Source organism: Coregonus lavaretus, assembly GCF_964263955.1.
Source record: "Coregonus lavaretus genome assembly, chromosome: 40".
Lineage (NCBI taxonomy): Eukaryota > Metazoa > Chordata > Actinopteri > Salmoniformes > Salmonidae > Coregonus > Coregonus lavaretus.
In genome coordinates, this window is record NC_140027.1 from 14,156,920 (window position 1) to 14,180,321 (window position 23,402).

General features: G+C 43.7%; 1 protein-coding gene across 2 annotated transcripts in view; it reads left to right on the plus strand.

Moving 5' to 3' along the window:
• The window catches only part of LOC311113768 (plectin-like), a 95,639-nt gene that overhangs the window by 57,489 nt on the left and 14,748 nt on the right, over positions 1–23,402 (plus strand). For both annotated transcript variants that reach the window (XM_084157078.1, XM_084157077.1), the window contains exons 12-30: positions 853–946; positions 1,206–1,360; positions 4,595–4,922; positions 5,073–5,150; positions 5,263–5,424; positions 5,695–5,799; positions 6,378–6,473; positions 6,562–6,687; positions 6,821–6,973; positions 7,230–7,384; positions 7,770–7,896; positions 8,228–8,411; positions 9,137–9,294; positions 15,389–15,567; positions 15,705–15,843; positions 16,118–16,474; positions 18,295–18,378; positions 18,477–18,581; positions 19,305–19,403. In XM_084157078.1, the coding sequence (XP_084013204.1) occupies positions 853–946; positions 1,206–1,360; positions 4,595–4,922; positions 5,073–5,150; positions 5,263–5,424; positions 5,695–5,799; positions 6,378–6,473; positions 6,562–6,687; positions 6,821–6,973; positions 7,230–7,384; positions 7,770–7,896; positions 8,228–8,411; positions 9,137–9,294; positions 15,389–15,567; positions 15,705–15,843; positions 16,118–16,474; positions 18,295–18,378; positions 18,477–18,581; positions 19,305–19,403 (2,884 nt within the window). The remainder of the gene's footprint in view (positions 1–852; positions 947–1,205; positions 1,361–4,594; positions 4,923–5,072; positions 5,151–5,262; positions 5,425–5,694; positions 5,800–6,377; positions 6,474–6,561; positions 6,688–6,820; positions 6,974–7,229; positions 7,385–7,769; positions 7,897–8,227; positions 8,412–9,136; positions 9,295–15,388; positions 15,568–15,704; positions 15,844–16,117; positions 16,475–18,294; positions 18,379–18,476; positions 18,582–19,304; positions 19,404–23,402) is intronic.

Genomic DNA, 23,402 nt, shown 5'->3' on the forward strand with positions numbered 1-23,402 from the left:
ACACCCAAAGGCTTCTGTAACTATGTGGCTACTGTAACTATGTGGATTATAACCAGTTTGGTGGATGTGAGCAGACATTGTGAGATGAAGATAGCTGGACAACCACATGATGACTCACTGAAAGATCCAGACACTGCTGTTGCCATGGCAAAGATTTCAAAACCTTTCAATAATGTGATTATTTGCGTCATAATTAAGTTATTATAGGACAGTCCTTACCAAATCACAAGAAAACAGGGTGTATGTTGTTTTTGTTAAGGGTTGGTCCCTCATCACAAGACTTCAGTCTTAAAGTAAACAGTCAGGGCAGCAGTCAGGGAAGCTACTGTGGGCTGTGAGTCACAGCACAGCTAACCATCATAGCAACTGGGGAGGACTAGCTGTCAGAGAATCCATCATGGCCTTTGCCAGTCAGATCTACGGTTTAGAGTATTTACTTCGCAAGAAGAAGGAGAAGAAGGAGTGAGTGTTTTACCCTGCCTGCATAATGTTTCTGAGAAGATTGTGGAATGTTTGCTCTAATTTGTAGAATGTTTTTTTTTCTCCAGATATTTGTATTGATGCTCTTGAAATGTATTGAAATGCATGTCCATTGGATTTAAATTTAGACCAACATTATTATTTATTTCATCTTTATTTAACCAGGTTGTCCCATTGAGGTCAAAATGCTTATTTCACAAAATCTGCGCAAAGGGCCCGTGTTGTCTTTGAGTAAAGTATTGCCAGTCATGATTTACAGTACCATCATTAAGTTATTTAGTTACCTCATTAGACGATACCCCAGCCTCAGAGCTGATTTATGAGAGACTGGAGAACATGTCTCAACTGATGTGTTTGACCTTTGAACCTCAGGCTGGAGCGGCTGCAGAGGATTGTCAGTAAGGTCCAGATGGAGTCTGGGGTGTGTGAGGAGCAGCTCAACCAGGTTGAGGGCTTGCTACAGATGGTGAGTCTCACACCCTGCCGGGGCAGACAGTCACTAGCCAATATAGACTGTTTAATGTACAATCTGTGGCCCTACAGATTTGTCACCACAAACCCATGCTAGACTGAGTCTAGTTAATGATACAGTGAATGAATACCCCACAGTTATGTGAGATTGGATGTGTTCAGATGTTCAAAAGCATTCTCAGGCTCATGGGCTAATGCTATATTCAAGATGGAACACATGGTGTTATAGAGTTTATACTGTATCTATGTTCTAGGATGTTCGTTTGCTGAGCTCAGGAAAGCCTGCTATGCACACAGCAGAGGTAGAGACAGACCTGGACAAGGCTGAGGACATGATCCGGTACCTCTTCAACGACGTGCAGCTGCTGAAGGACGGACGCCATCTACAAGCTGAACAGATGTACCGCAGGTCAGAACAACCACTGAGTAAAACCATTTTAGCGCCACGTCAAAATAAAATCACATCCGCCGAATACAACTGGTGTAGACTTTACCGTGAAATGCTTGCTTACGAGCCCTTCCCAACGATGCAGAGTTTAAAAAATAAATAAAATAGTAACACAAGTGGAATAAAATAAAAGACAGGGATATATACAGGAAGTACCAGTACCAGATCAATGTGCAGAGGTACGAGGTATTTGAGGTAGATATGTACATGAAGGCAGGGTAAAGTGACTAGGCATCAGAATAGATAATAATAATAATAGCAGCAGCAACTCATAACTGTAAAAGTGTGTGTGTTGGTAATGTGTATGTACAGTGGGGAAAAAAAATATTTAGTCAGCCACCAATTGTGCAATTTCTCCCACTTAAAAAGATGAGAGAGGCCTGTAATTTTCATCATAGGTACACGTCAACTATGACAGACAAATTGAGAAGAAAAAAATCCAGAAAATCACGTTGTAGGATTTTTTATGAATTTATTTGCAAATTATGGTGGAAAATAAGTATTTGGTCACCTACAAACAAGCAAGATTTCTGGCTCTCACAGACCTGTAACTTCTTCTTTAAGAGGCTCCTCTGTCCTCCACTCGTTACCTGTATTAATGGCACCTGTTTGAACTTGTTATCAGTATAAAAGACACCTGTCCACAACCTCAAACAGTCACACTCCAAACTCCACTATGGCCAAGACCAAAGAGCTGTCAAAGGACACCAGAAACAAAATTGTAGACCTGCACCAGGCTGGGAAGACTGAATATGCAATAGGTAAGCAGCTTGGTTTGAAGAAATCAACTGTGGGAGCAATTATTAGGAAATGGAAGACATACAAGACCACTGATAATCTCCCTCGATCTGGGGCTCCACGCAAGATCTCACCCCGTGGGGTCAAAATGATCACAAGAACGGTGAGCAAAAATCCCAGAACCACACGGGGGGACCTAGTGAATGACCTGCAGAGAGCTGGGACCAAAGTAACAAAGCCTACCATCAGTAACACACTAAGCCGCCAGGGACTCAAATCCTGCAGTACCAGACGTGTCCCCCTGCTTAAGCCAGTACATGTCCAGGCCCGTCTGAAGTTTGCTAGAGTGCATTTGGATGATCCAGAAGAGGATTGGGAGAATGTCATATGGTCAGATGAAACCAAAATATAACTTTTTGGTAAAAACTCAACTCGTCGTGTTTGGAGGACAAAGAATGCTGATTTGCATCCAAAGAACACCATACCTACTGTGAAGCATGGAGGTGGAAACATCATGCTTTGGGGCTGTTTTTCTGCAAAGGGACCAGGACAACTGATCCGTGTAAAGGAAAGAATGAATGGGGCCATGTATAGTGAGATTTTGAGTGAAAACCTCCTTCCATCAGCAAGGGCATTGAAGATGAAACGTGGCTGGGTCTTTCAGCATGACAATGATCCCAAACACACCGCCCGGGCAACGAAGGAGTGGCTTCGTAAGAAGCATTTCAAGGTCCTGGAGTGGCCTAGCCAGTCTCCAGATCTCAACCCCATAGAAAATCTTTGGAGGGAGTTGAAAGTCCGTGTTGCCCAGCGACAGCCCCAAAACATCACTGCTCTAGAGGAGATCTGCATGGAGGAATGGGCCAAAATACCAGCAACAGTGTGTGAAAACCTTGTGAAGACTTACAGAAAACGTTTGACCTGTGTCATTGCCAACACAGGGTATATAACAAAGTATTGAGAAACTTTGGTTATTGACCAAATACTTATTTTCCACCATAATTTGCAAATAAATTCATTAAAAATCCTACAATGTGATTTTCTGGATTTTTTTTCCTCATTTTGTCTGTCATAGTTGACGTGTACCTATGATGAAAATTACAGGCCTCTCTCATCTTTTTAAGTGGGAGAACTTGCACAATTGGTGGCTGTTCACCCATGACTGCATGGCCCATGACTGCCATGACTGCATGGCCCATGACTGCATGGCTCTCTGTTCACCCATGACTGCATGGCCAGGCACGACTCCAACACCATCATTAAGTTTGCCGACGACACAACAGTGGTAGGCCTGATCACCGACAACGATGAGACAGCCTATAGGGAGGAGGTCAGAGATCTGGCCGTGTGGTGCCAGGACAACAACCTCTCCCTCAACGTGACCAAGACAAAGGAGATGATTGTGGACTACAGGAAAAAAAAGAGGACTGAGCACGCCCCCATTCTCATCGACGGGGCTGTAGTGGAACAGGTTGAGAGCTTCAAGTTCCTTGGTGTCCACATCACCAACGAACTATCATGGTCCAAACACACCAAGACAGTCGTGAAGAGGGCACGACAAAGCCTATTCCCCCTCAGGAGACTAAAAAGATTTGGCATGGGTCCTCAGATCCTCAAAAAATTCTACAGCTGCACCATCGAGAGCATCCTGACTGGTTGCATCACCGCCTGGTATGGCAACTGCTTGGCCTCTGACCGCAAGGCACTACAGAGGGTAGTGCGTACGGCCCAGTACATCACTGGGGCAAAGCTCCCTGCCATCCAGGACCTCTATACCAGGCGGTGTCAGAGGAAGGCCCTCAAAATTGTCAAAGACTCCAGTCACCCTAGTCATAGACTGTTCTCTCTGCTACCGCACGGCAAGCGGTACCGGAGTGCCAAGTCTAGGTCCAAAAGACTTCTCAACAGCTTCTACCCCCAAGCCATAAGACTCCTGAACAGCTAATCATGGCTACCCGGACTATTTGCACTGCCCCCCCACCCCATCCTTTTTACGCTGCTGCTACTCTGTTAAGTATTTATGCATAGTCACTTTAACTCTACCCACATGTACATATTACCTCAACTAGCCGGTGCCCCCGCACATTGACTATGCAACGGTACCCCCCTGTATATATAGCCTCCCTACTGTCACTTTATTCTATTGTATATATAGCCTCCCTACTGTCACTTTATTTTTTACTTCTGCTCTTTTTTTCTCAACACTTTTTTGTTGTTGTTTTATTCTTACTTTTTTGTTTAAAATAAATGCACTGTTGGTTAAGGGCTGTAAGTAAGCATTTCACTGTAATGTCTGCACCTGTTGTATTCGGCGCATGTGACCAATAAAATTTGATTTGATTTGATTTGATTTGATTTGACTAAATACTTTTTTCCCCACTGTAAATCCAATTGATTGAAATACCTGTTTTGTTGTCATTGAGCGATTCGTCATTGTTCCTCCTGTTTAACCTCCAGAGTGTACCGTCTCCACGAGCGGCTGGTGAACCAGCGCAGTGAGTACAACCTGAGCCTGAAGTCCGGAGTGACTACCACCCAGATACCCATGTCCCAGATGCAGACCTTTCAGCAGGTACCCATGAGGGTGTGTCCCGAGCGTGATGAGGTGACCCTGCGCTACATCCAGGACCTGCTGGCTTGGGTGGAGGAGAACCAGAGGTGGGTGGACCAGGGGGAATGGGGCTCGGACCTGCCCACCGTGGAGTCCCAACTGGGCTGTCACCGCGGCCTGCACCAGTCAGTGGAGGAGTTCCATGCTAAGATCAACAGGGCAAAAGCAGACGAGGTACAGTGGGAAAAACTGGGGAAAGTTAGACTGATTCAGTCATACCATCATTGATCCTCTTATGGTTAATGGCAAAATGTAGTCTGACTGCTTCTTTTTTTAGCCATGCTTCTTCTCTAATCTTTTGTGTCCTTTTCTATTCCCCTTCAGAGTCAGCTCTCCCCTATCAGCAAAGGTGCCTACATAGACTACTTATCCAAGCTGGAGTTGCATTATGGCAAGCTTCTGGTAAGTTCTGTACTCAAAATATGAATGTACAACTGCAACTTTTCAACAATCTGCTATTTATCTAATGCGTCTTCTCCAATCTCCAATCTCATTGTTATTCTTTTCTCCTCAGAGTTCTTCCAAAGCTCGCCTGTGCAGCCTGGACGGGCTTCATGCCTTTGTCACTGCAGCCACCAAGGAGTTGATGTGGCTGAATGAGAAGGAGGAGGAGGAGGTTAACTATGACTGGAGCGAACGCAACACCAACATGAATGCCAAGAAAGACAACTACTCGGTATGGCTGTTCTCATCCTCACCCAACCTGGAAAGTTCAACATTAGCTAAATAGAGTTAGGCATAATACGGATCTTGTAGGGTAAAAGTAAAAGGTACTGCACTGTACAGAACAGTAGTACTCCCATCTTTAATTAGCTTTTGATCAGATTACATTTAATTATTATCTTGACAATGAAATGTAATTTATTATGATTAGGGATGCACTTGCATATCTAGTAATATCCCCCTTAATGCCATAACACTGACTGTTTTCTTTGGTTTGTTTCAGTGGTTGATGAAAGAGCTGGAGCACAGGGAGAAGAGGGTCAACAGTGTCCAGGTCCAAGGAGAGAAACTGTTGAAGGAGGGACACCCTGCCAAGAAGACTGTAGAGGTGAGAACACAATCACTAGAGTTTATAAGTTGTTGTAATTTCCTGAATAGTATACGAACACACACATTACAGCAGGGGTCGGTAACAGGCGGCCCATAGGCCAAAACTGTCCCGCAAGTGATTTAATTTGGCACCGTAAAGTTTTTAGGATTTTCATTTTTGGTCAAAAAAGACTAAAATCACCAGGAATTCAGCTTAAAAAATTATAATTTAGAAAAGATGTTCCCATGAATAAAAATAAAGATTTGTGATTGTGTCTCAATGTAATCAAGGTATGAAATAATCATGTTATTTTCAAATACAATCTCTTTTTGGGCTTACTTGTGGTGAATTTGCAGTGTTCAAATTGTATCATTATGTTCCGTGCCCCCTAACTATCCGCTCGCACAAAAATCATCCCGCTGCTAAATCTAGTTGCCTACCCCTGCATTACAGTATATATTTAACATGGATTTGTCTTTTACTTTGTATTTTATGTCTAAGAGCAAAGGATATGAGAATAGCTGTTTTTTTAAAGCTATTTTTTAAAAAGGCCAATGGTTGTGTCTCACACCCATTTCTCTCTCTCCCCACCAAAGGCCTTCACTGCAGCCTTGCAGACCCAGTGGAGCTGGATCCTGCAGCTTTGCTGTTGCATTGAGTCCCACCTGAAAGAGAACACCTCCTACTTCCAAGTATGTCCAATGAACATAAAAAACGCTTCTTAAAATACATTGTCCTATCTCTAAAACGGTTTGCGCTCCTCTTTTTCTACCCTTGTAGTTTTTCTCTGACGTGAAAGAGGCAGAGGAGAAGATGAACAAGATGCAGGAGACAATGAAGAAGAAATACACGTGCGACCGTAACGTCACTGTCACACGACTCGAGGACTTGTTACAGGACGCAGTTGTAGGTTGACTTATTCTACTTTCTTGAAGAAGTGAAGAGAAAATTCAGCAACTCTGCTTCAGTGACATTACTAAAGCAACAGCACCTGTCATTGTCTGTTTTGTTAAATAACCCTGTGGTGGTTCATATTTAGGATGAGAAGGAGCAACTGAAAGAGTTTAAGACCCACTTGAATGGTCTGAACCGGAGGGCCAAGACCATTGTCCAGCTGAAGCCACGTAACCCTGCTACACCAGTCAAGGGCAAAGTGCCTGTCCAGGCCGTCTGCGACTTCAAACAGATGGAGGTGAGAAGATATTAATGTTCATGTGACCAGCTTTCCAGTGGAGGAGCAAACACTCTTAGGCTACTACTTAGTATAAGCGCATGCGATCAGAATCTGTGGAAATTTAGTGTTTATTCAAAACATAGATTAGTGACACTTAAAAGTAGATCTGTTGATTTTATTTCTCTATTTATCTTATTAGTCATGCTCGAAGGCCTGTCATTAGAACTTGTCAGATATAGTACAACATGGGTGATCATTTTGTGCCTCTTTCCAGATCACAGTCCACAGAGGGGATGAGTGTGCACTGATAGACAACTCTCAGCCATACAAGTGGAAAGTGCAGAACCCCAAAGGCAGCGAGGCCACTGTGCCTTCCATCTGTTTCCTGGTTCCACCCACCAATAAGGTCGCAGTGAGCTGCGTCTCAGGGTGAGGCAAGCAATCATCTCCTGGCCTTAAAACAATATGGCTAAAACCTTTGATTTAGCCTTACCATAAACAACATGCATAAAACCTTTGATTTAGCCTTACCATGAAACAAAATGGCCAAAACCTTTGATTTAGCCTTACCATTAACTACATTAGCCTGGTCCCAGATCTGTTTGGGCTCTTGCCCACTCCATTGTTGTTTGGCATGACAATTCCTTAAGGAGTTGGCAAGAGAGCAGATACAGACTGGCTACCAGGCTAAAATAACATGGATAAAACTTCTGATTCAGCCCTTTGATTTAACCTTTGTCAGACCTTTGATGCCTCGTTAAGACGTTTGACCCCAGCACCTGTATGGTTCACTAACCTCAAATCTCCCCCACAGTCTGGACGCAAGTCACCAGAACCTGCTGGTCCTGTGGCAGATGCTGCACGTGGACATGAAGAGCCTCATGTCCTGGCAGTACCTGATGAGAGACATCCACCTCATCAGCTTATGGAACATCACCACGGTGAGCTCATAGTTTCACACATCGTGTGTCTCAAATGGCACCCTATTCTCTATGTAGAGCACTACGGGCCCTGGTCAAAGGTAGTGCACTACATAGGGATTAGGGTGCCATTTGAGACATACAAACAGACCTTTTTGGAGATAGTAGATCAGTGAATAAAGGACATGTTTTTAGTCATTAGATGGTGTCTCTTGGTTGTAGAATTGAATAGCTATACAATTCCAAAGGTCCTGGAATGGGGCGGATTTCCGGATGGAATTCAGGCAAAGAGAATATAACACTCTTCCAAACCACGCTCACCCCTCCCTATCATTCTTCCCCATCACTACAGTTTAAGACCCTGAGGGTGGAGGAGTACAGGCTAGCTTTGAGGAACCTGGAGCTCCACTACCAAGACTTTCTAAGAGACAGCCAGGACTCCCAGCTCTTTGGGGCAGATGACCGCATGCAGGTGGAGAGTGGCTACAAAAAGGCCAGCCAGCACTACGAAGGACTGCTGCACTCTGTGGAGAAAGGTGAGTGTCAGACATCCGGGCAGGGAGAGGGCCTGTATAGTACGAGAAGAAGCGTCCAAAGTTATTTTTGATGCACTTCGTTATGCACACTTTGTTGCACACTTTGTTGCACACTTTGTTGCACACCTTATGAGTTGTCGTTGCATTTTCCGTTCATGAGCATCATGATTTCAATATTTGTTGTTGGAAATGTTGAAATTCATCACAGCCATTTGTCTACAAATAGTGGTTAACTGACACACTCAGTGTAGATCTTGGCTTGCATTTTGACTCCCGAAAGTGATCTTGACTCAGAAAAGGTTGGTGACATCTGGTCTATGTCATGGAAAGAGCAGGTGTCCTTAATGTTTTACACACTCAGTGTATAGTTCGTTATATACTGAGAAAATAACAATAATTGTGTGGGCATAAATAATTAATTCATGATCGAAATAACCAAGATCAAAATCTGACTTTGTGCTATTGTACCATTACCGTGGTTGCATCTCAAATGGCACTCTGTTCCCTACATAGTGCACTACTTTTGACCAGAGCCCTATGAACCCTGGTCCAAAGTAGTGCCCTATATAAGGAATAGGGTGCCATTTGTGATGCAGTCCATGTAAGCAGATAATTGTAAGCCAATATATGCTCTTTGTATCATTCAATATTAATCAGCGAAAGAGCACTATTTTATGATCTGGGATTCTGAGCTGTAAATTCATCTTCTTATACATTCTGTTCAGGTGAGGAAGAAGAATCTGAGTGCCGGAGCTACCTGACCAAGGTCAAGGACCTGCGTCTGAAGCTGGAGGGCTGTGAGACTCGCATCGTCACACGTCTCCGACAGCCCGTGGACAAGAACCCGCTCATGGCTTGCACCCAGAGGACCACTGAGCAGAAGGTACTGCAGTGACGTCACCCCTCTGTGACATTGTTTTGTTTTGTTTATTAGGATCTCCATTAGCTGTTGCACATACAGCAGCTAGTCTTCCTGGGGTCGACACAAAACACAAAATACAGTTCCTTCAGAAAGTGTTCATATCCCTTGACTTATTCCACATTTTGTTGTGTTACAGTCTGAATTCAAAATAGATTAAATATATGTTTTTCTCACACATCTACACAATACCCCATATTGACAAGGTGAAAACATGTTTTCATACATTTTTGCAAATTTCTTGAAAATGAAATATATAAATATCTCATTTACGTAAGTATTCACACCCCTGAGTCAATACTTTGTAGAAGCACCTTTGGCGGTGATTACAGCTGTGAGTCTTTTTGCGTAAGTCTCTAAGAGCTTTGCACACCTGGATTGTACAATATTTGCACATTAGTTGTTGATCATTGCTAGACAACCATTTTCAAGTCTTGCCATAGATTTTCAAGCCGATTTAAGTCAAAACGGTAACTAGGCCACTCAGGGACATTCAATGTCGTCTTGGTAAGCAATTCCAGTGTAGATTTGGCCTTGTGTTTTAGGATATTATCCTGCTGAAAAGTGAATTTGTCTGTTGGAAACCAGACTGAATCAGGTTTTCCTCTAGGATTTTGCCTGTGTTTATAGCTGTATTCTGTTTCTTTTTATCCTAAAAAACTCCCTAGTCCTGGCTGATGACAAGCATACCCATAACATAATGCAGCCACCACCATGCTTGAAAATATGAAGAGTGGTGCTCAGTGATGTGTTGTGTTGGATTTGCCTCAAACATAGCACTTTATATTCAGGACAAAAAGTTAATTTCTTTGCCACATTTTTTGCAGTATTACTAAAGTGCCTTGTTGCAAACAGGATGCATATATGCATATATTCTGGACAAGCTTCTTTCTTTTCACTCTTTTTAATTATGTTAGTATTGTGGAGTAAATACAATGTTGATCCATCCTCAGTTTTCTGATATCACAACCATTACATTCTGTAACTGTTTTAAAATCACCATTGGCCTCATGGTGAAATCCCTGAACAGTTTCCTCTCCGGCAACTGAGTTAGGAAGGACACCTGTATCTTTGTAGTGACTGGGTGTGCTGATACGCCATCCAAAGTGTAATTAATAACTTCACCATGCTCAAAGGGATATTCAGCGTCTGTGTTTGTTTAGTTTTTTTACACATCTACCAATCAGTGCCCTTCTTTGCGAGGCATTGAAAAACCTTGTTCGTCTTTGTGGTCGAATCTGTGCTTGAAAGTCACTACTCGATTGAGAGACATTACAGATAATTGTATGTGTGGGGTACAGAGATGGGGTAGTACTTCAAAAATCATGTTAACCACTATTATTGAACTCGGAATGAGTCCATGCAATTTATTATGCAATTTGTTAAGCAAATTTAACTCCTGAACTTATTTAGGCTTGCCAATTACAAAGGGGTTGAATACTTATTGACTCAAGACATTTCAGCTTAAAAAATGGTATTCATTTCAAAAATGTAATACAAACAAAATTCCACTTTGACATTATGAGTTTTAGGGCATTTCACTATGGGTCTAACGGCAATGGAGGAAGAGACATTTGCTGGTTTGGCTGTTTCTCAACCAAGACTCAAACAAATCAGTATCTACTGAAAGAGTAAGTACACCCCCTGGAAAGTTGTCTCTTTTTTTTGTACATATTTGGACAGATGGATATGTAATCTTCACTTCAACACTATTGACAGATAAAGGTGACTTAATTTAACAAATTACACTGAAATATTGTACTTTGCAATCATTTATTCATCAGAAATCAACAGAAATGCAATTCCATAGTGCGGAAAAAATCTCCAATAGCTGGTGTTGCCCCCTTTGGCTGAAATAACTTAATGTAGCTGTCTATCAGTCTCTTACATTGACTGGGAGGAATTTTTGCCCAATCTTCTTTACAGTACTGCTTCAACTGTGTCATGTTCGAGGGCCTTCTTGCATTCAAGTCCCCCCACAGCATTTCGACAGGATTGAGATCTGGGCTTTGACTCGGCCATTCCATAACCCTCCATTTCTTCTTTTTGAGCCATTCTGTTGTAGCTTTGCTTGTGTGTTTTGGATCATTGTCCTGTTGCAAGAGCCATCTTCGGTTCAGCTTCAGCTTTTTGACAGATGGCCTCACGTTCTCCTCAAGAATTCTCTGGTACAATATGGAATTCATGGTTGACTCAATGATGGCAAGTTGTCCCTGAGGCAGCAAAGCAGCCCCAAACCATAATACCACCGCCTCCATGCTTTACAGTTAGTATGAGGTTCTTCTGTTCAAAGGCAGTGTTTCGTGTTCGCCAAACATGGCATCTGGCATTGCGGCCAAACAACTCCACCTTTGACTCATCTGTCCAGAGCACATTGTTCCAGTAGTTTTGGTCTTTACCCAGGTGTTGTCTGGCAAACGTCAGTCATATCTTGATATTATTCAATGAGAGCAGAGGCTACTTCCTTCCTGACCTCCCATGTAGGCCAAGTTTGTGCAGTCTCTTTCTGACAGTTGACTCATGCACTTTGACATAGATTGTGGCAAGAGGGCCTGTAAATCCCTTGATGTTACCCTGTGGTTCTTAGAAACTTATATGAGCATCTTTCGGTCAGCTCTTGGGCTGAATTTAGTGGGACTGCCTGTCCTAGGTAGATTGCCAGTGGTCTGGAATTTTCTCCATTTATAGATGATCCGTAGGACAGTGGAATTATGTACTTCGAATTGCTTGGAAATTGATTTGTAACCCCTCCCAGACTCATGGGCATCAATAATCTTTCTTCTGAGGGCCTCAGGAAGGTATTTTGATCTTGGCATGATGTGTTACCACACACCCATATGGTTAAGACCTAACCAGACCAAGTTTCTAATCTTTATGGAAGGCTGGATCCTCGCAAGTTACTCTCTAATGATTTTCTAATCATTTGCACCTGTTTTGGTGCACCTGATTCAAATGTTTGCCATTTTATGTAATGGTAAAGGTAGGGGTGTACTAACATTGTTTGCGTAAGGAAATTGCATTTTTGTTTATTTTATTTGCATAACATTTTCAAAGTAAAAACATGTTTTGTGTGATTTGTTAAATTGGGTTACTTTTATCAATGAATGTGCTTGGAATTTCGCTCAAATATCCATGTGTCCAAATATGTAAAATAAAAAAATAAAAAATATGTCACACCCTGGCTCTGGGGACTCTATATTTTGAGCCAGGGTGTGTAGTTTCTATGTGTTTGTGTTTCTATGTCGTGTTCTAGTATTGTATTTCTATGTTGGCCAGTGTGGTTCTCAATCAGAGGCAACGAGTGTCAGCTGTGGCTGGTTGTCTCTGATTGGGAACCATATTTAAACAGTCTGTTTTCCATTCGTGTTTGTGGGATCTTGTTTCCGTTTGGTTTGTTCCTTGTTGGTTATGTTAAACCGTAGGACTGCACGTTTCGTTTTGTTGTTTTGTTGTTCTTATTATCACTGAAGATAATAAAGATTAAATATGTTCGTTCATCACGCTGCGCCTTGGTCTACTCCATACGACGATCGTGACAGAAGATCCCACCACTCCAGGACCAAGCAGCGTGTCCAGGAGCAGGCAGACTGGATATGGGAGGAAGCGCCGGGAAAGGAGCTGGAGAGGTTGGCGATGGCCCAGGTGGGCAAAGTATGGTCCTGGGAGGACATGCTCGGGGGGAAAAGGGCCATGGGCTAGGATTAAGGCCCTGGCGAGAGAGGAGCAACGGCGTCAACAGTGGCAAAAAAATTTTAGGGGGGGGGCACACGGCATGGGCGGCTGGGCAGCAGGAGGCTGCCACAGGGCGATTTGGGAGATTTGGAGAGGAGGCCACCGGGTTTGGGGGGCCAGAAGGCAGGTTGGCGGAGCCTGGATGGAGAGCAGAGCCAACTCCCCGTACTCAGGCATGGCAGCATGGGACTGGGCAGGTTCCGCGGTATGCGGAGCTGCGTACTGTGCCACGAGTGGTCCGGCATAGTCCGGTACGTCCTGTGCGAGCACCCAGCACGTGTCGTGCGAAGGTGGGCATGCAGCCAGGACGGAGTGTGCCGGCTCAGCGCTCGTGGTCTCCAGTGCCTCTCCTCAGTCCCGGATATCCTGCGCCAGTGTCACGTGCTGTTATGCCAGTACGGGTACACAGCCCTGTACGTCCTGTGCGGATGCCTCACACAGAGTGTGTGAAGGTAGGCATTCAGCCAGGACGGATTGTGGCAGCTCTTCACTCCAGGTCTCCTATCCGTCTCCACAGCCCGGCCTGTTCCTGCTCCTCGCACCAAGCCTCCGGTGCGCATCGCCAGCCCAGCCCGGCCTGTTCCTGCCCCTCGCACCAAGCCTACGGTGCGCATCGCCAGCCCAGCCCGGCCTGTTCCTGCCCCTCGCACCAAGCCTACGGTGCGCATCGCCAGCCCGGCCCGGCCTGTTCCTGCCACTCGCACCAAGCCTACGGTGCGCGTCTCCAGCCCGGCCCGGCCTGTTCCTGCCACTCGCACCAAGCCTACGGTGCGCATCTCCAGCCCGGCCCGGCCTGTTCCTGCTACTCGCACCAAGCCTACGGTGCGCGTCGCCAGCCCGGCCCGGCCTGTTCCTGCTACTCGCACCAAGCCTACGGTGCGCGTCGCCAGCCTGGCCCGGCCTGTTCCTGCCACTCGCACCAAGCCAGGGGTGCGAGTCGTCAGCCTGGTAAGGCCCGTTCCTGCTCCACGCACCAAGCCAGGGGTGCGTATCGTCAGCCCGGTCCGGCCCGTTGCTGCTCCACGCACCAAGCCAGGGGTGCGCATCGTCAGCCCGGTCCGGTCCGTTCCTGCTCCACGCACCAAGCCAGGGGTGCGTATCGTCAGCCCGGTCCGGCCCGTTGCTGCTCCACGCACCAAGCCAGGGGTGCGCATCGTCAGCCCGGTCCGGTCCGTTCCTGCTCCACGCACCAAGCCAGGGGTGCGCGTCGTCAGTCCGGCACAACCCGTGCCTGGGTCACCGGTGCCTGATCAGGTACCGGTCAGCGGCTCCACAACGGAGCTTAAGCAATCCGCTCCATCGATGTCCAGTCCAGCTCCAGCCAGCGGGGCCAGACCGGACCAGGGGCGCTACGGGGGGATTATTGAAGGGTGGTGGTCAAGCCCGGAGCCGGAACCGCCTCCGAGGAGGAATGCCCACCCAGCCCTCCCCTGTTTGGGTTTTGTTGAGGCGCGGTCGCAGTCCGCGCCTTTGGGGGGGGGGTACTGTCACACCCTGGCTCTGGGGACTCTATATTTTGAGCCAGGGTGTGTAGTTTCTATGTGTTTGTGTTTCTATGTCGTGTTCTAGTATTGTATTTCTATGTTGGCCAGTGTGGTTCTCAATCAGAGGCAACGAGTGTCAGCTGTGGCTGGTTGTCTCTGATTGGGAACCATATTTAAACAGTCTGTTTTCCATTCGTGTTTGTGGGATCTTGTTTCTGTTTGGTTTGTTCCTTGTTGGTTATGTTAAACCGTAGGACTGCACGTTTCGTTTTGTTGTTCTTATTATCACTGAAGATAATAAAGATTAAATATGTTCGTTCATCACGCTGCGCCTTGGTCTACTCCATACGACGATCGTGACAAAATACCACTTTCCAGGGGGTGTACTTACTTACTTTTTCACAACTGTATGTAATTTAGACTCAGGGGTCACCAGGCCACTGCAATGGTTACCGTAAATCACACATCCAATCTCAAAATAAACAGACTGAAGTTAATGGTAGATCTGTAATGAATTGTCAGCCCAAAATAGATAACATGCTTATTTGAAACAGAGCCGGGCCACATTCAGCAAGGGGTTATTGTTTAGGAAACTATTTAAAGTTCCCTTGTGTCAAGTAAATTAAGTTAGACAGTAGAAGGGCAAACTAACGTTTTTAGATCAGATATGCTGTTTAGTATGTTCCGTCTGCTCGTTTCTCATCGTAAGAAGTTTCAGAAGACCTTTGTATTCCTATTTCACTTCACGGTATGCTGCTGGTTGGCTTGTTAGCAACTCCATGAAAAAAAGACTGCAGGTGGAATGTCTAGTTATGGTTCATTATTCCCTTTTCTCCTCATAGAAAGTCCAGTCAGAGTTGGAGGGCTTGAAGAAAGACCTGACCGTTGTGGCTGAGAAGACAGAGGAGGTGCTGACATCCCCTCAGCAGTCCAGCTCTGCCCCAGTACTGTGCTCTGAGCTGGACATTACGCTGAAGAAGATGGAGCACATCTACAGCCTGTCCTCCGTGTACCTGGACAAGTGAGTCCCTCGCTGACTCTGATTGTTACGACATGCATATCAAAACCATACGACCAATAAGTAACATCTTCAATCTAAATAGTATATCTGAATCATAATACACACACAGCTAACACTATACACCACTCCTTGTTTAGACTGAAGACCATCGACATAGTCATACGCAGCACAAAGGGAGCAGAGGACACTCTCAAAAAGTACGAAGCCCGTTTACGTGATGTCAACAAGATGCCAACAGACGAAAAAGAGGTGGAGAACTACTGCACCCAGCTAAAGGTACAGTATCTCTGTTAGAATTCACTGTATTCTATCCGTTGGTGGGTAGACAATGCTTTCATATGGACTGGTTATCAGACAGTGACTTAATGATTTCTATGCATTTGTAGCGATGTTTCTTGCTCTCTCTCTCCCTCTCTCTCTATATCTCTCTTTCTCTCTTTCTACTCTCCCTCTTGCTCTTTTTCTCTAACTCTCTATCACTCGCTCTCGCTTGCTCTCCCTCTCTCTTTTTCTCTCTCTCTCTTTCTCTCCCTCTCTCTCTCTCTGGTAGAGAATGCGTGGCGAGGCCGAGGATGACCAGAAGACGTTCGACACTCTCCAGGAGGAACTGCAGAAGGCGATGGCCATAAACGAGCGGATGACGCAGGTACACAGCGAGCACGACGCCGAGCTGGAGCACTACCGGCAAGTAGTGGCCGTGCTGGAGGAGCGCTGGCAGGCCGCGTTCGCCCAGATAGACCTGCGCCAATGCGAGCTGGACTTGGTGGGGAGGCAGATGAGCTCCTACCGCGAGAGCTATGACTGGCTCATCAGATGGCTCAGTGATGCCAAGCAGAGGCAGGAGAAAATCCAGGCCGTGCCCATCGGTGACAGCAAGGCCCTCAAGCAGCAATTGGCACAAGAGAAGGTACTATACAACTAATAATAAGAATAATTGAATGGATTTACAGTGGGGGAAAAAAGTATTTAGTCAGCCACCAATTGTGCAAGTTCTCCCACTTAAAAAGATGAGAGAGGTCTGTAATTTTCATCATAGGTACACGTCAACTATGACAGACAAATTGAGAAGAAAAAAATCCAGAAAATCACATTGTAGGATTTTTAATGAATTTATTTGCAAATTATGGTGGAAAATAAGTATTTGGTCACCTACAAACAAGCAAGATTTCTGGCTCTCACAGACCTGTAACTTCTTCTTTAAGAGGCTCCTCTGTCCTCCACTCGTTACCTGTATTAATGGCACCTGTTTGAACTTGTTATCAGTATAAAAGACACCTGTCCACAACCTCAAACAGTCACACTCCAAACTCCACTATGGCCAAGACCAAAGAGTTGTCAAAGGACACCAGAAACACAATTGTAGACCTGCACCAGGCTGGGAAGACTGAATCTGCAATAGGTAAGCAGCTTGGTTTGAAGAAATCAACTGTGGGAGCAATTATTAGGAAATGGAAGACATACAAGACCACTGATAATCTCCCTCGATCTGGGGCTCCATGCAAGATCTCACCCCGTGGGGTCAAAATGATCACAAGAACAGTGAGCAAAAATCCCAGAACCACACGGGGGGACCTAGTGAATGACCTGCAGAGAGCTGGGACCAAAGTAACAAAGCCTACCATCAGTAACACACTACGCCGCCAGGGACTCAAATCCTGCAGTGCAAGACGTGTCCCCCTGCTTAAGCAAGTACATGTCCAGGCCCGTCTGAAGTTTGCTAGAGTGCATTTGGATGATCCAGAAGAGGATTGAAACCAAAATATAACTTTTTGGTAAAAACTCAACTCGTCGTGTTTGGAGGACAAAGAATGCTGAGTTGCATCCAAAGAACACCATACCTACTGTGAAGCATGGAGGTGGAAACATCATGCTTTGGGGCTGTTTTTCTGCAAAGGGACCAGGACGACTGATCCGTGTAAAGGAAAGAATGAATGGGGCCATGTATCGTGAGATTTTGAGTGAAAACCTCCTTCCATCAGCAAGGGCATTGAAGATGAAACGTGGCTGGGTCTTTCAGCATGACAATGATCCCAAACACAGCGCCCGGGCAAGGAAGGAGTGGCTTCGTAAGAAGCATTTCAAGGTCCTGGAGTGGCCTAGCCAGTCTCCAGATCTCAACCCCATAGAAAATCTTTGGAGGGAGTTGAAAGTCCGTGTTGCCCAGCGACAGCCCCAAAACATCACTGCTCTAGAGGAGATCTGCATGGAGGAATGGGCCAAAATACCAGCAACAGTGTGTGAAAACCTTGTGAAGACTTACAGAAAACGTTTGACCTGTGTCATTGCCAACAAAGGGTATATAACAAAGTATTGAGAAACTTTTGTTATTGACCAAATACTTATTTTCCACCATAATTTGCAAATAAATTCATTAAAAATCCTACAATGTGATTTTCTGGAATTTTTTCCCTCATTTTGTCTGTCATAGTTGACGTGTACCTATGATGAAAATTACAGGCCTCTCTCATCTTTTTAAGTGGGAGAACTTGCACAATTGGTGGCTGACTAAATAAATTTTTTCCCCACTGTATATAGTGCTTTTCTACCTAGGTGCTCAAAGCATTTGACATAGTAACAGGGAAAACACCTAATCCACCACCGATGTGAGGCACCCAGGACTAGGTATCAGGAGGCTTCCATTACAAATAGGGGAGATGAAGCTTCTTAGCTTGATGATGGAGTGTAATGTTACAGTTTTGTCAGTGTTACAATCTTTTATCATTGCAGAAACTCCTAGAAGAGATCGAGAAGAACAAAGACAAGGTTGAGGAGTGTCAAAAACATGCAAGGGCATATATTGATGCGGTCAAGGTGCGTATGCAGATCGAATGTCACTTAAAACAAGATGATGCATATGGAGATTTATTGCATTGATAATATTTTATATTATGTCCATGTGTTTTCCCCAGGACTATGAGCTTCAGGTAGTGACGTACAAAGCTCTGATTGAGCCCCTGGCTTCGCCCTTAAAGAAAACCAAAATGGAGTGTGCATCTGACAATATCATCCAAGAGGTAGGTCATATAGACATGATGGGGAATGTATTTAATACTATTTTACAGCTGCAGTAGCTTTAAAGTTGTTTACAATTACAGTGAGCTCCAAAAGTATTGGTACAGTGATACATTTTTAGAAATTATACAATGACTATGAGATACAGGTGCAGACTGACAGCTTTAAAATTAGGGTATTTTCATCCATATCGGGTGAACCGTTTAGAAATGACAGCACTTTCTGTACATAGTCCCCCCATTTTAGGGAACCAACGGTATTGGGACAAATTATATGTGCATTAAAGTAATCCAAAATGTAGTATTTGGCCCCATATTCCTAGCACGCAATGATTACATCAAGCTTGTGACACTACAAATTGTTGGATGCATTCGCTGTTTGTTTTGGTTGTGTTTCGGATGTAAATAATGTATTGTGTCATTTTGGAGTCACTTTTATTGTAAATAAGAAAAATAATGTTTCTAAACACTTCTACATTAATGTGGATGCTACCATGATTATGGATAATCCTGAATGAATCGTGAATAATGATGAGTGAGAAAGTTACAGAGGCATAAATATCATACACCCCAAAAATGCTAACTTCCCCTGTTATTGTTATGGTGAGAGGCTAGCAAGTCTTGGGGGTATGATATTTGTGCGTCTGTAACTTTCTCACTCATCATTATTCACGATTCATTGTCTTTCAGTATGTGACTCTGAGAACCCGATTCATTGTCTTTCAGTATGTGACTCTGAGAACCCGCTACAGTGAATTGATGACTCTGACCAGCCAGTACATCAAGTTTATTACGGAGACACAGCGCCGGCTTGAGGACGAGGAGGTAATTGAGGGACACATTGAAGACAGGCAGCAGCTCCCTGCTCAGCCACTAACCATAACAACAATATCCTGGTCCAAGATCTGTTTGTGCTATCATTTCAACACTTTCCATGCCAAACATTTTGTTTGGCATGTCAAGGAGTGGTATGATGGCACAAACAGACTTGCATACCCAGGCTATAACAACATTGACTATAAACACTCTTTATGGAAAATCATATATATCCTTGTCAGTATACAGTGCCTTGCAAAAGTATTCATCCCCCTTGGCGTTTTTCCTATTTTGTTGCATTACAACCTGTAATTTAAATTTATTTTTATTTGGATTTCGTGTAATGGACATACACAAAATTGTCCAAATTGGTGAAGTGAAATGAAAAAAATAACTTGTTTCAAATCATTCTAAAAAATGAATAACGGAAAAGTGGTGCGTGCATATGTATTCACCCCCTTTGCTATGAAGTCCCTAAATAAGATCTGTTGCAACCAATTACCTTCAGAAGTCACATAATTATTTAAATAAAATCCACCTGTGTGCAATCTAAGTGTCACATGATCTGTCACATGATTTCAGTATATATATACACCTGTTCTGAAAGGCCCCAGAGTCTGCAACATCACTAAACAAGCGGCACCACCAAGCAAGCGGCACTATGAAGACCAAGTAGCTCTCCAAACAGGTCAGGGACAAAGTTGTGGAGAAGTACAGATCAGGATTGGATAATTAAAACAATCTGAAACTTTGAACATCCCACAGAGCACCATTTAAATCCATTATTTAAAAAAAGGAAAGAATATGGCACCACAACAAACCTGCCAAGAGAGGGCCGCCCACCAAAACTCACGGACCAGGCAAGGAGGGCATTAATCAGAGAGGCAACAAAGAGACTAAAGATAACCCTGAAGGAGCTGCAAATCTCCACAGCGGAGATTGGAGTATCTGTCCATAGGACCACTTTAAGCCGTACACTCCACAGAGCTGGGCTTTACAGAAGAGTGGCCAGAAAAAAGCCATTGCTTAAAGAAAAAAATAAGCAAACACATTTGGTGTTCGCCAAAAGGCATGTGGGAGACTCCCCAAACATATGGAAGAAGGTACTCTGGTCAGATGAGAATAAAATTGAGCTTTTTGGCCATCAAGGAAAATGCTATGTCTGGCGCAAACCCAACACCTCTCATCACCACGAGAACACCATCCCCACAGTGAAGCATGGTGGTGGCAGCATCATGCTGTGGGGATGTTTTTAATCGGCAGGAACTGGAAACTGGTCAGAATTGAAGGAATGATGGATGGCGCTAAATACAGGGAAATTCTTGAAGGAAACCTGTTTCAGTCTTCCAGAGATTTGAGACTGTGTCGGAGGTTCACCTTCCAGCAGGACAATGACCCTAAGCATGCTGTTAAAGCAACACTCAAGTGGTTTAAGGGGAAACATTTAAATGTCTTGGAATGGACTAATCAAAGCCCATACCTCAATCTAGTTGAGAATCTGTGGTATGACTTAAAGATTGCTGTACACCAGCGGAACCCATCCAACTTGAAGGAGCTGGAGCAGTTTTGCCTTGAAGAATGGGCAAAAATCCCAGTGGCTAGATGTGCCAAACTTATAGAGACATACCCCAAGAGACCTGCAGCTGTAAGTTTTTTTTTTTTTTTTTGTCTTATTTCTTGTTTGTTTCACAAGGAAAAATATTTTGCATCTTCAAAGTGGTAGGCATGTTGTGTAAATCAAATGATACAAACCCCCCAAAAATCAATTTTAATTCCAGGTTGTAAGGCAACAAAATAGGAAAAATGCTAAGGGGGTTGAATACTTTCGCAAGCCACTGTATATGAAACGGTTTCAGAATGTTGGCATTTCTAAAAGAGTCTGGGACTTTTTTAAAGGATCAACATATTTTTTGCTGTTGGGGTCTATGAGGAAATTAATTACATTAATACAGTAATTTAAATGCTGGTGCCGCATCACCTCCCATTTCCCAACAGTATCTGTCTCTCATTCCCCATATACTGTGGTGCATGGATGTATAATCAGTCTCTAAATTACACTTGCAAGTTACTTTTGCTACAGTTTCCCCTCAAGTCTATAGCAAACATAAGGTTCCCATTGAAACCCAGTCTTTTTCTTCTGCAATTTAATTTGTTATTTCACCCTTCAAACAAAATATTTCTGCACACTCCTTTTCCTCTGATATGGTGATTAGGACGCTGCAGTCTGACTAACGACCACTTCAGAATTATCCTATCAAATGACCAGTTTTGTTTTCCCCTTTCTTTTCTAACCTTGCCAGTGCTTTGTCATGATGAATATTAATCATGTTTAGGCACTTAAAATGTGAATAATCCACAAAGCACCAGGTATTTGAATAAATCCCCTCTCAACATATCACTCCACTTACATCATTAGTCTTCTACAGTAAGTCCCTGTTATCATTAGGCATCTATGTTTCATTCACACCAGTGAACCAACATGACATGAACATTCAACGATACTTCCCAAATATACATCCCCATGTTTGGACCTTGTCTAAGTGTAAAATGTCCCTCTTATAATTGAAAGAATATATCTTACACAATATCTTGCATAAAAGTAGGATTAGATTCTGCACGTATTTATTTATTTATTTTGTCTCATAGGGTAAATGACAGTAATCGGAATTGGCTTGCTTACATACAGTAGCTTTGACATTTTACGAACTTCTGTACATGGCTGTATAGGTGCTCAGAAGTTTGCCTAAAAATAGAAAAGTACTGATCAACTCAACTCTATGGGTAATACACTTTGCATGGTCTTTGCACATTATTATTTCTCTGCTTCTGTCCTTTCAAGTTTATTTCCAATTTTAAAACATGGTGGATTGAATTTGTAGAAGGTAAAAGATAATACAATCTTAGTCCAAGGTAAAGTTGAAGAGTAGTAGCCAAGTTAGTACATTGAAAAGTGTTCTTTGATTCTTATTTGATCTTAGTAAAGAAAGATGAAATGGTTACTTCAAAAGACATCAAGGAAAAATACCCCCACTGCATTATGTCATTCAAGATCCCAATAGTGTTGTGTTGCAATGTTAAGTCGAATTATGTGTGCCATACATTAAGTAAATGTGAAAATACATTAGGTTATTTTCCCGAAGCAATTAACAAACATTTCTCTCCCTAGATAACACATATTTATTCATTTGAAATAACTTTTTGTTATTTCACATCTACAGTGGGGTCCGTATTGACAACAATGATAAAGATTAGCAAAAATGACTGTATAAAATACATGTCTATATTGTATGCTCAAAAACATTGGAACTTTTCTAGCATGCATTCGGAAAGTATTCAGACCCCTTCACTTTTTCCACATTTTGTTAAGTTACAGCCTTATTCTAAAATTGATTAAATTGTTTGTTTTCCTCATCAATTTACACACAATACCCCATAATGACAAAGTTTAAACAGGTTTTCAGAAATGTTTGCGAATGTATACAAATAAAAATATATCACATTTACATAAGTATTCAGACCCTTTACTCAGTACTTTGTTGAAGCACCTTTGGCAGCGATTACAGCCTTGAGTCTTATTGGTTATGATGCTACAAGCTTGGCACACCTGTATTTGGGGAGTTTATCCCATTCTTCTCTGCAGATCCTCTCAAGCTCTGTCAGGTTGGATGGGGAGCGTCGCTGCACAGCTATTTTTAGGTCTCTTCAGAGATGTCCGATTGGGTTCAATTCCGGGCTCTGGCTGGGCCACTCAAGGACATTCAAAGACTTGTCCCGAAGCCACTCCTGCATTGTCTTGGCTGTGTGCTTAGGGTTGTTGTCCTGTTGGAAGGTGAACCTTTTCCCTAGTCTGAGGTCCTGAGCGCTCTGGAGCAGGTTTTCATCAAGGATCTCTCTGTACTTTGCTCTGTTCATCTTTCCCTTGATCCTGACTAGTCTCCCAGTCCCTGCCACTGAAAAACTTCCCCACAGCATGATGCTGCCACCACCATGCTTCACCGTAGGGATGAA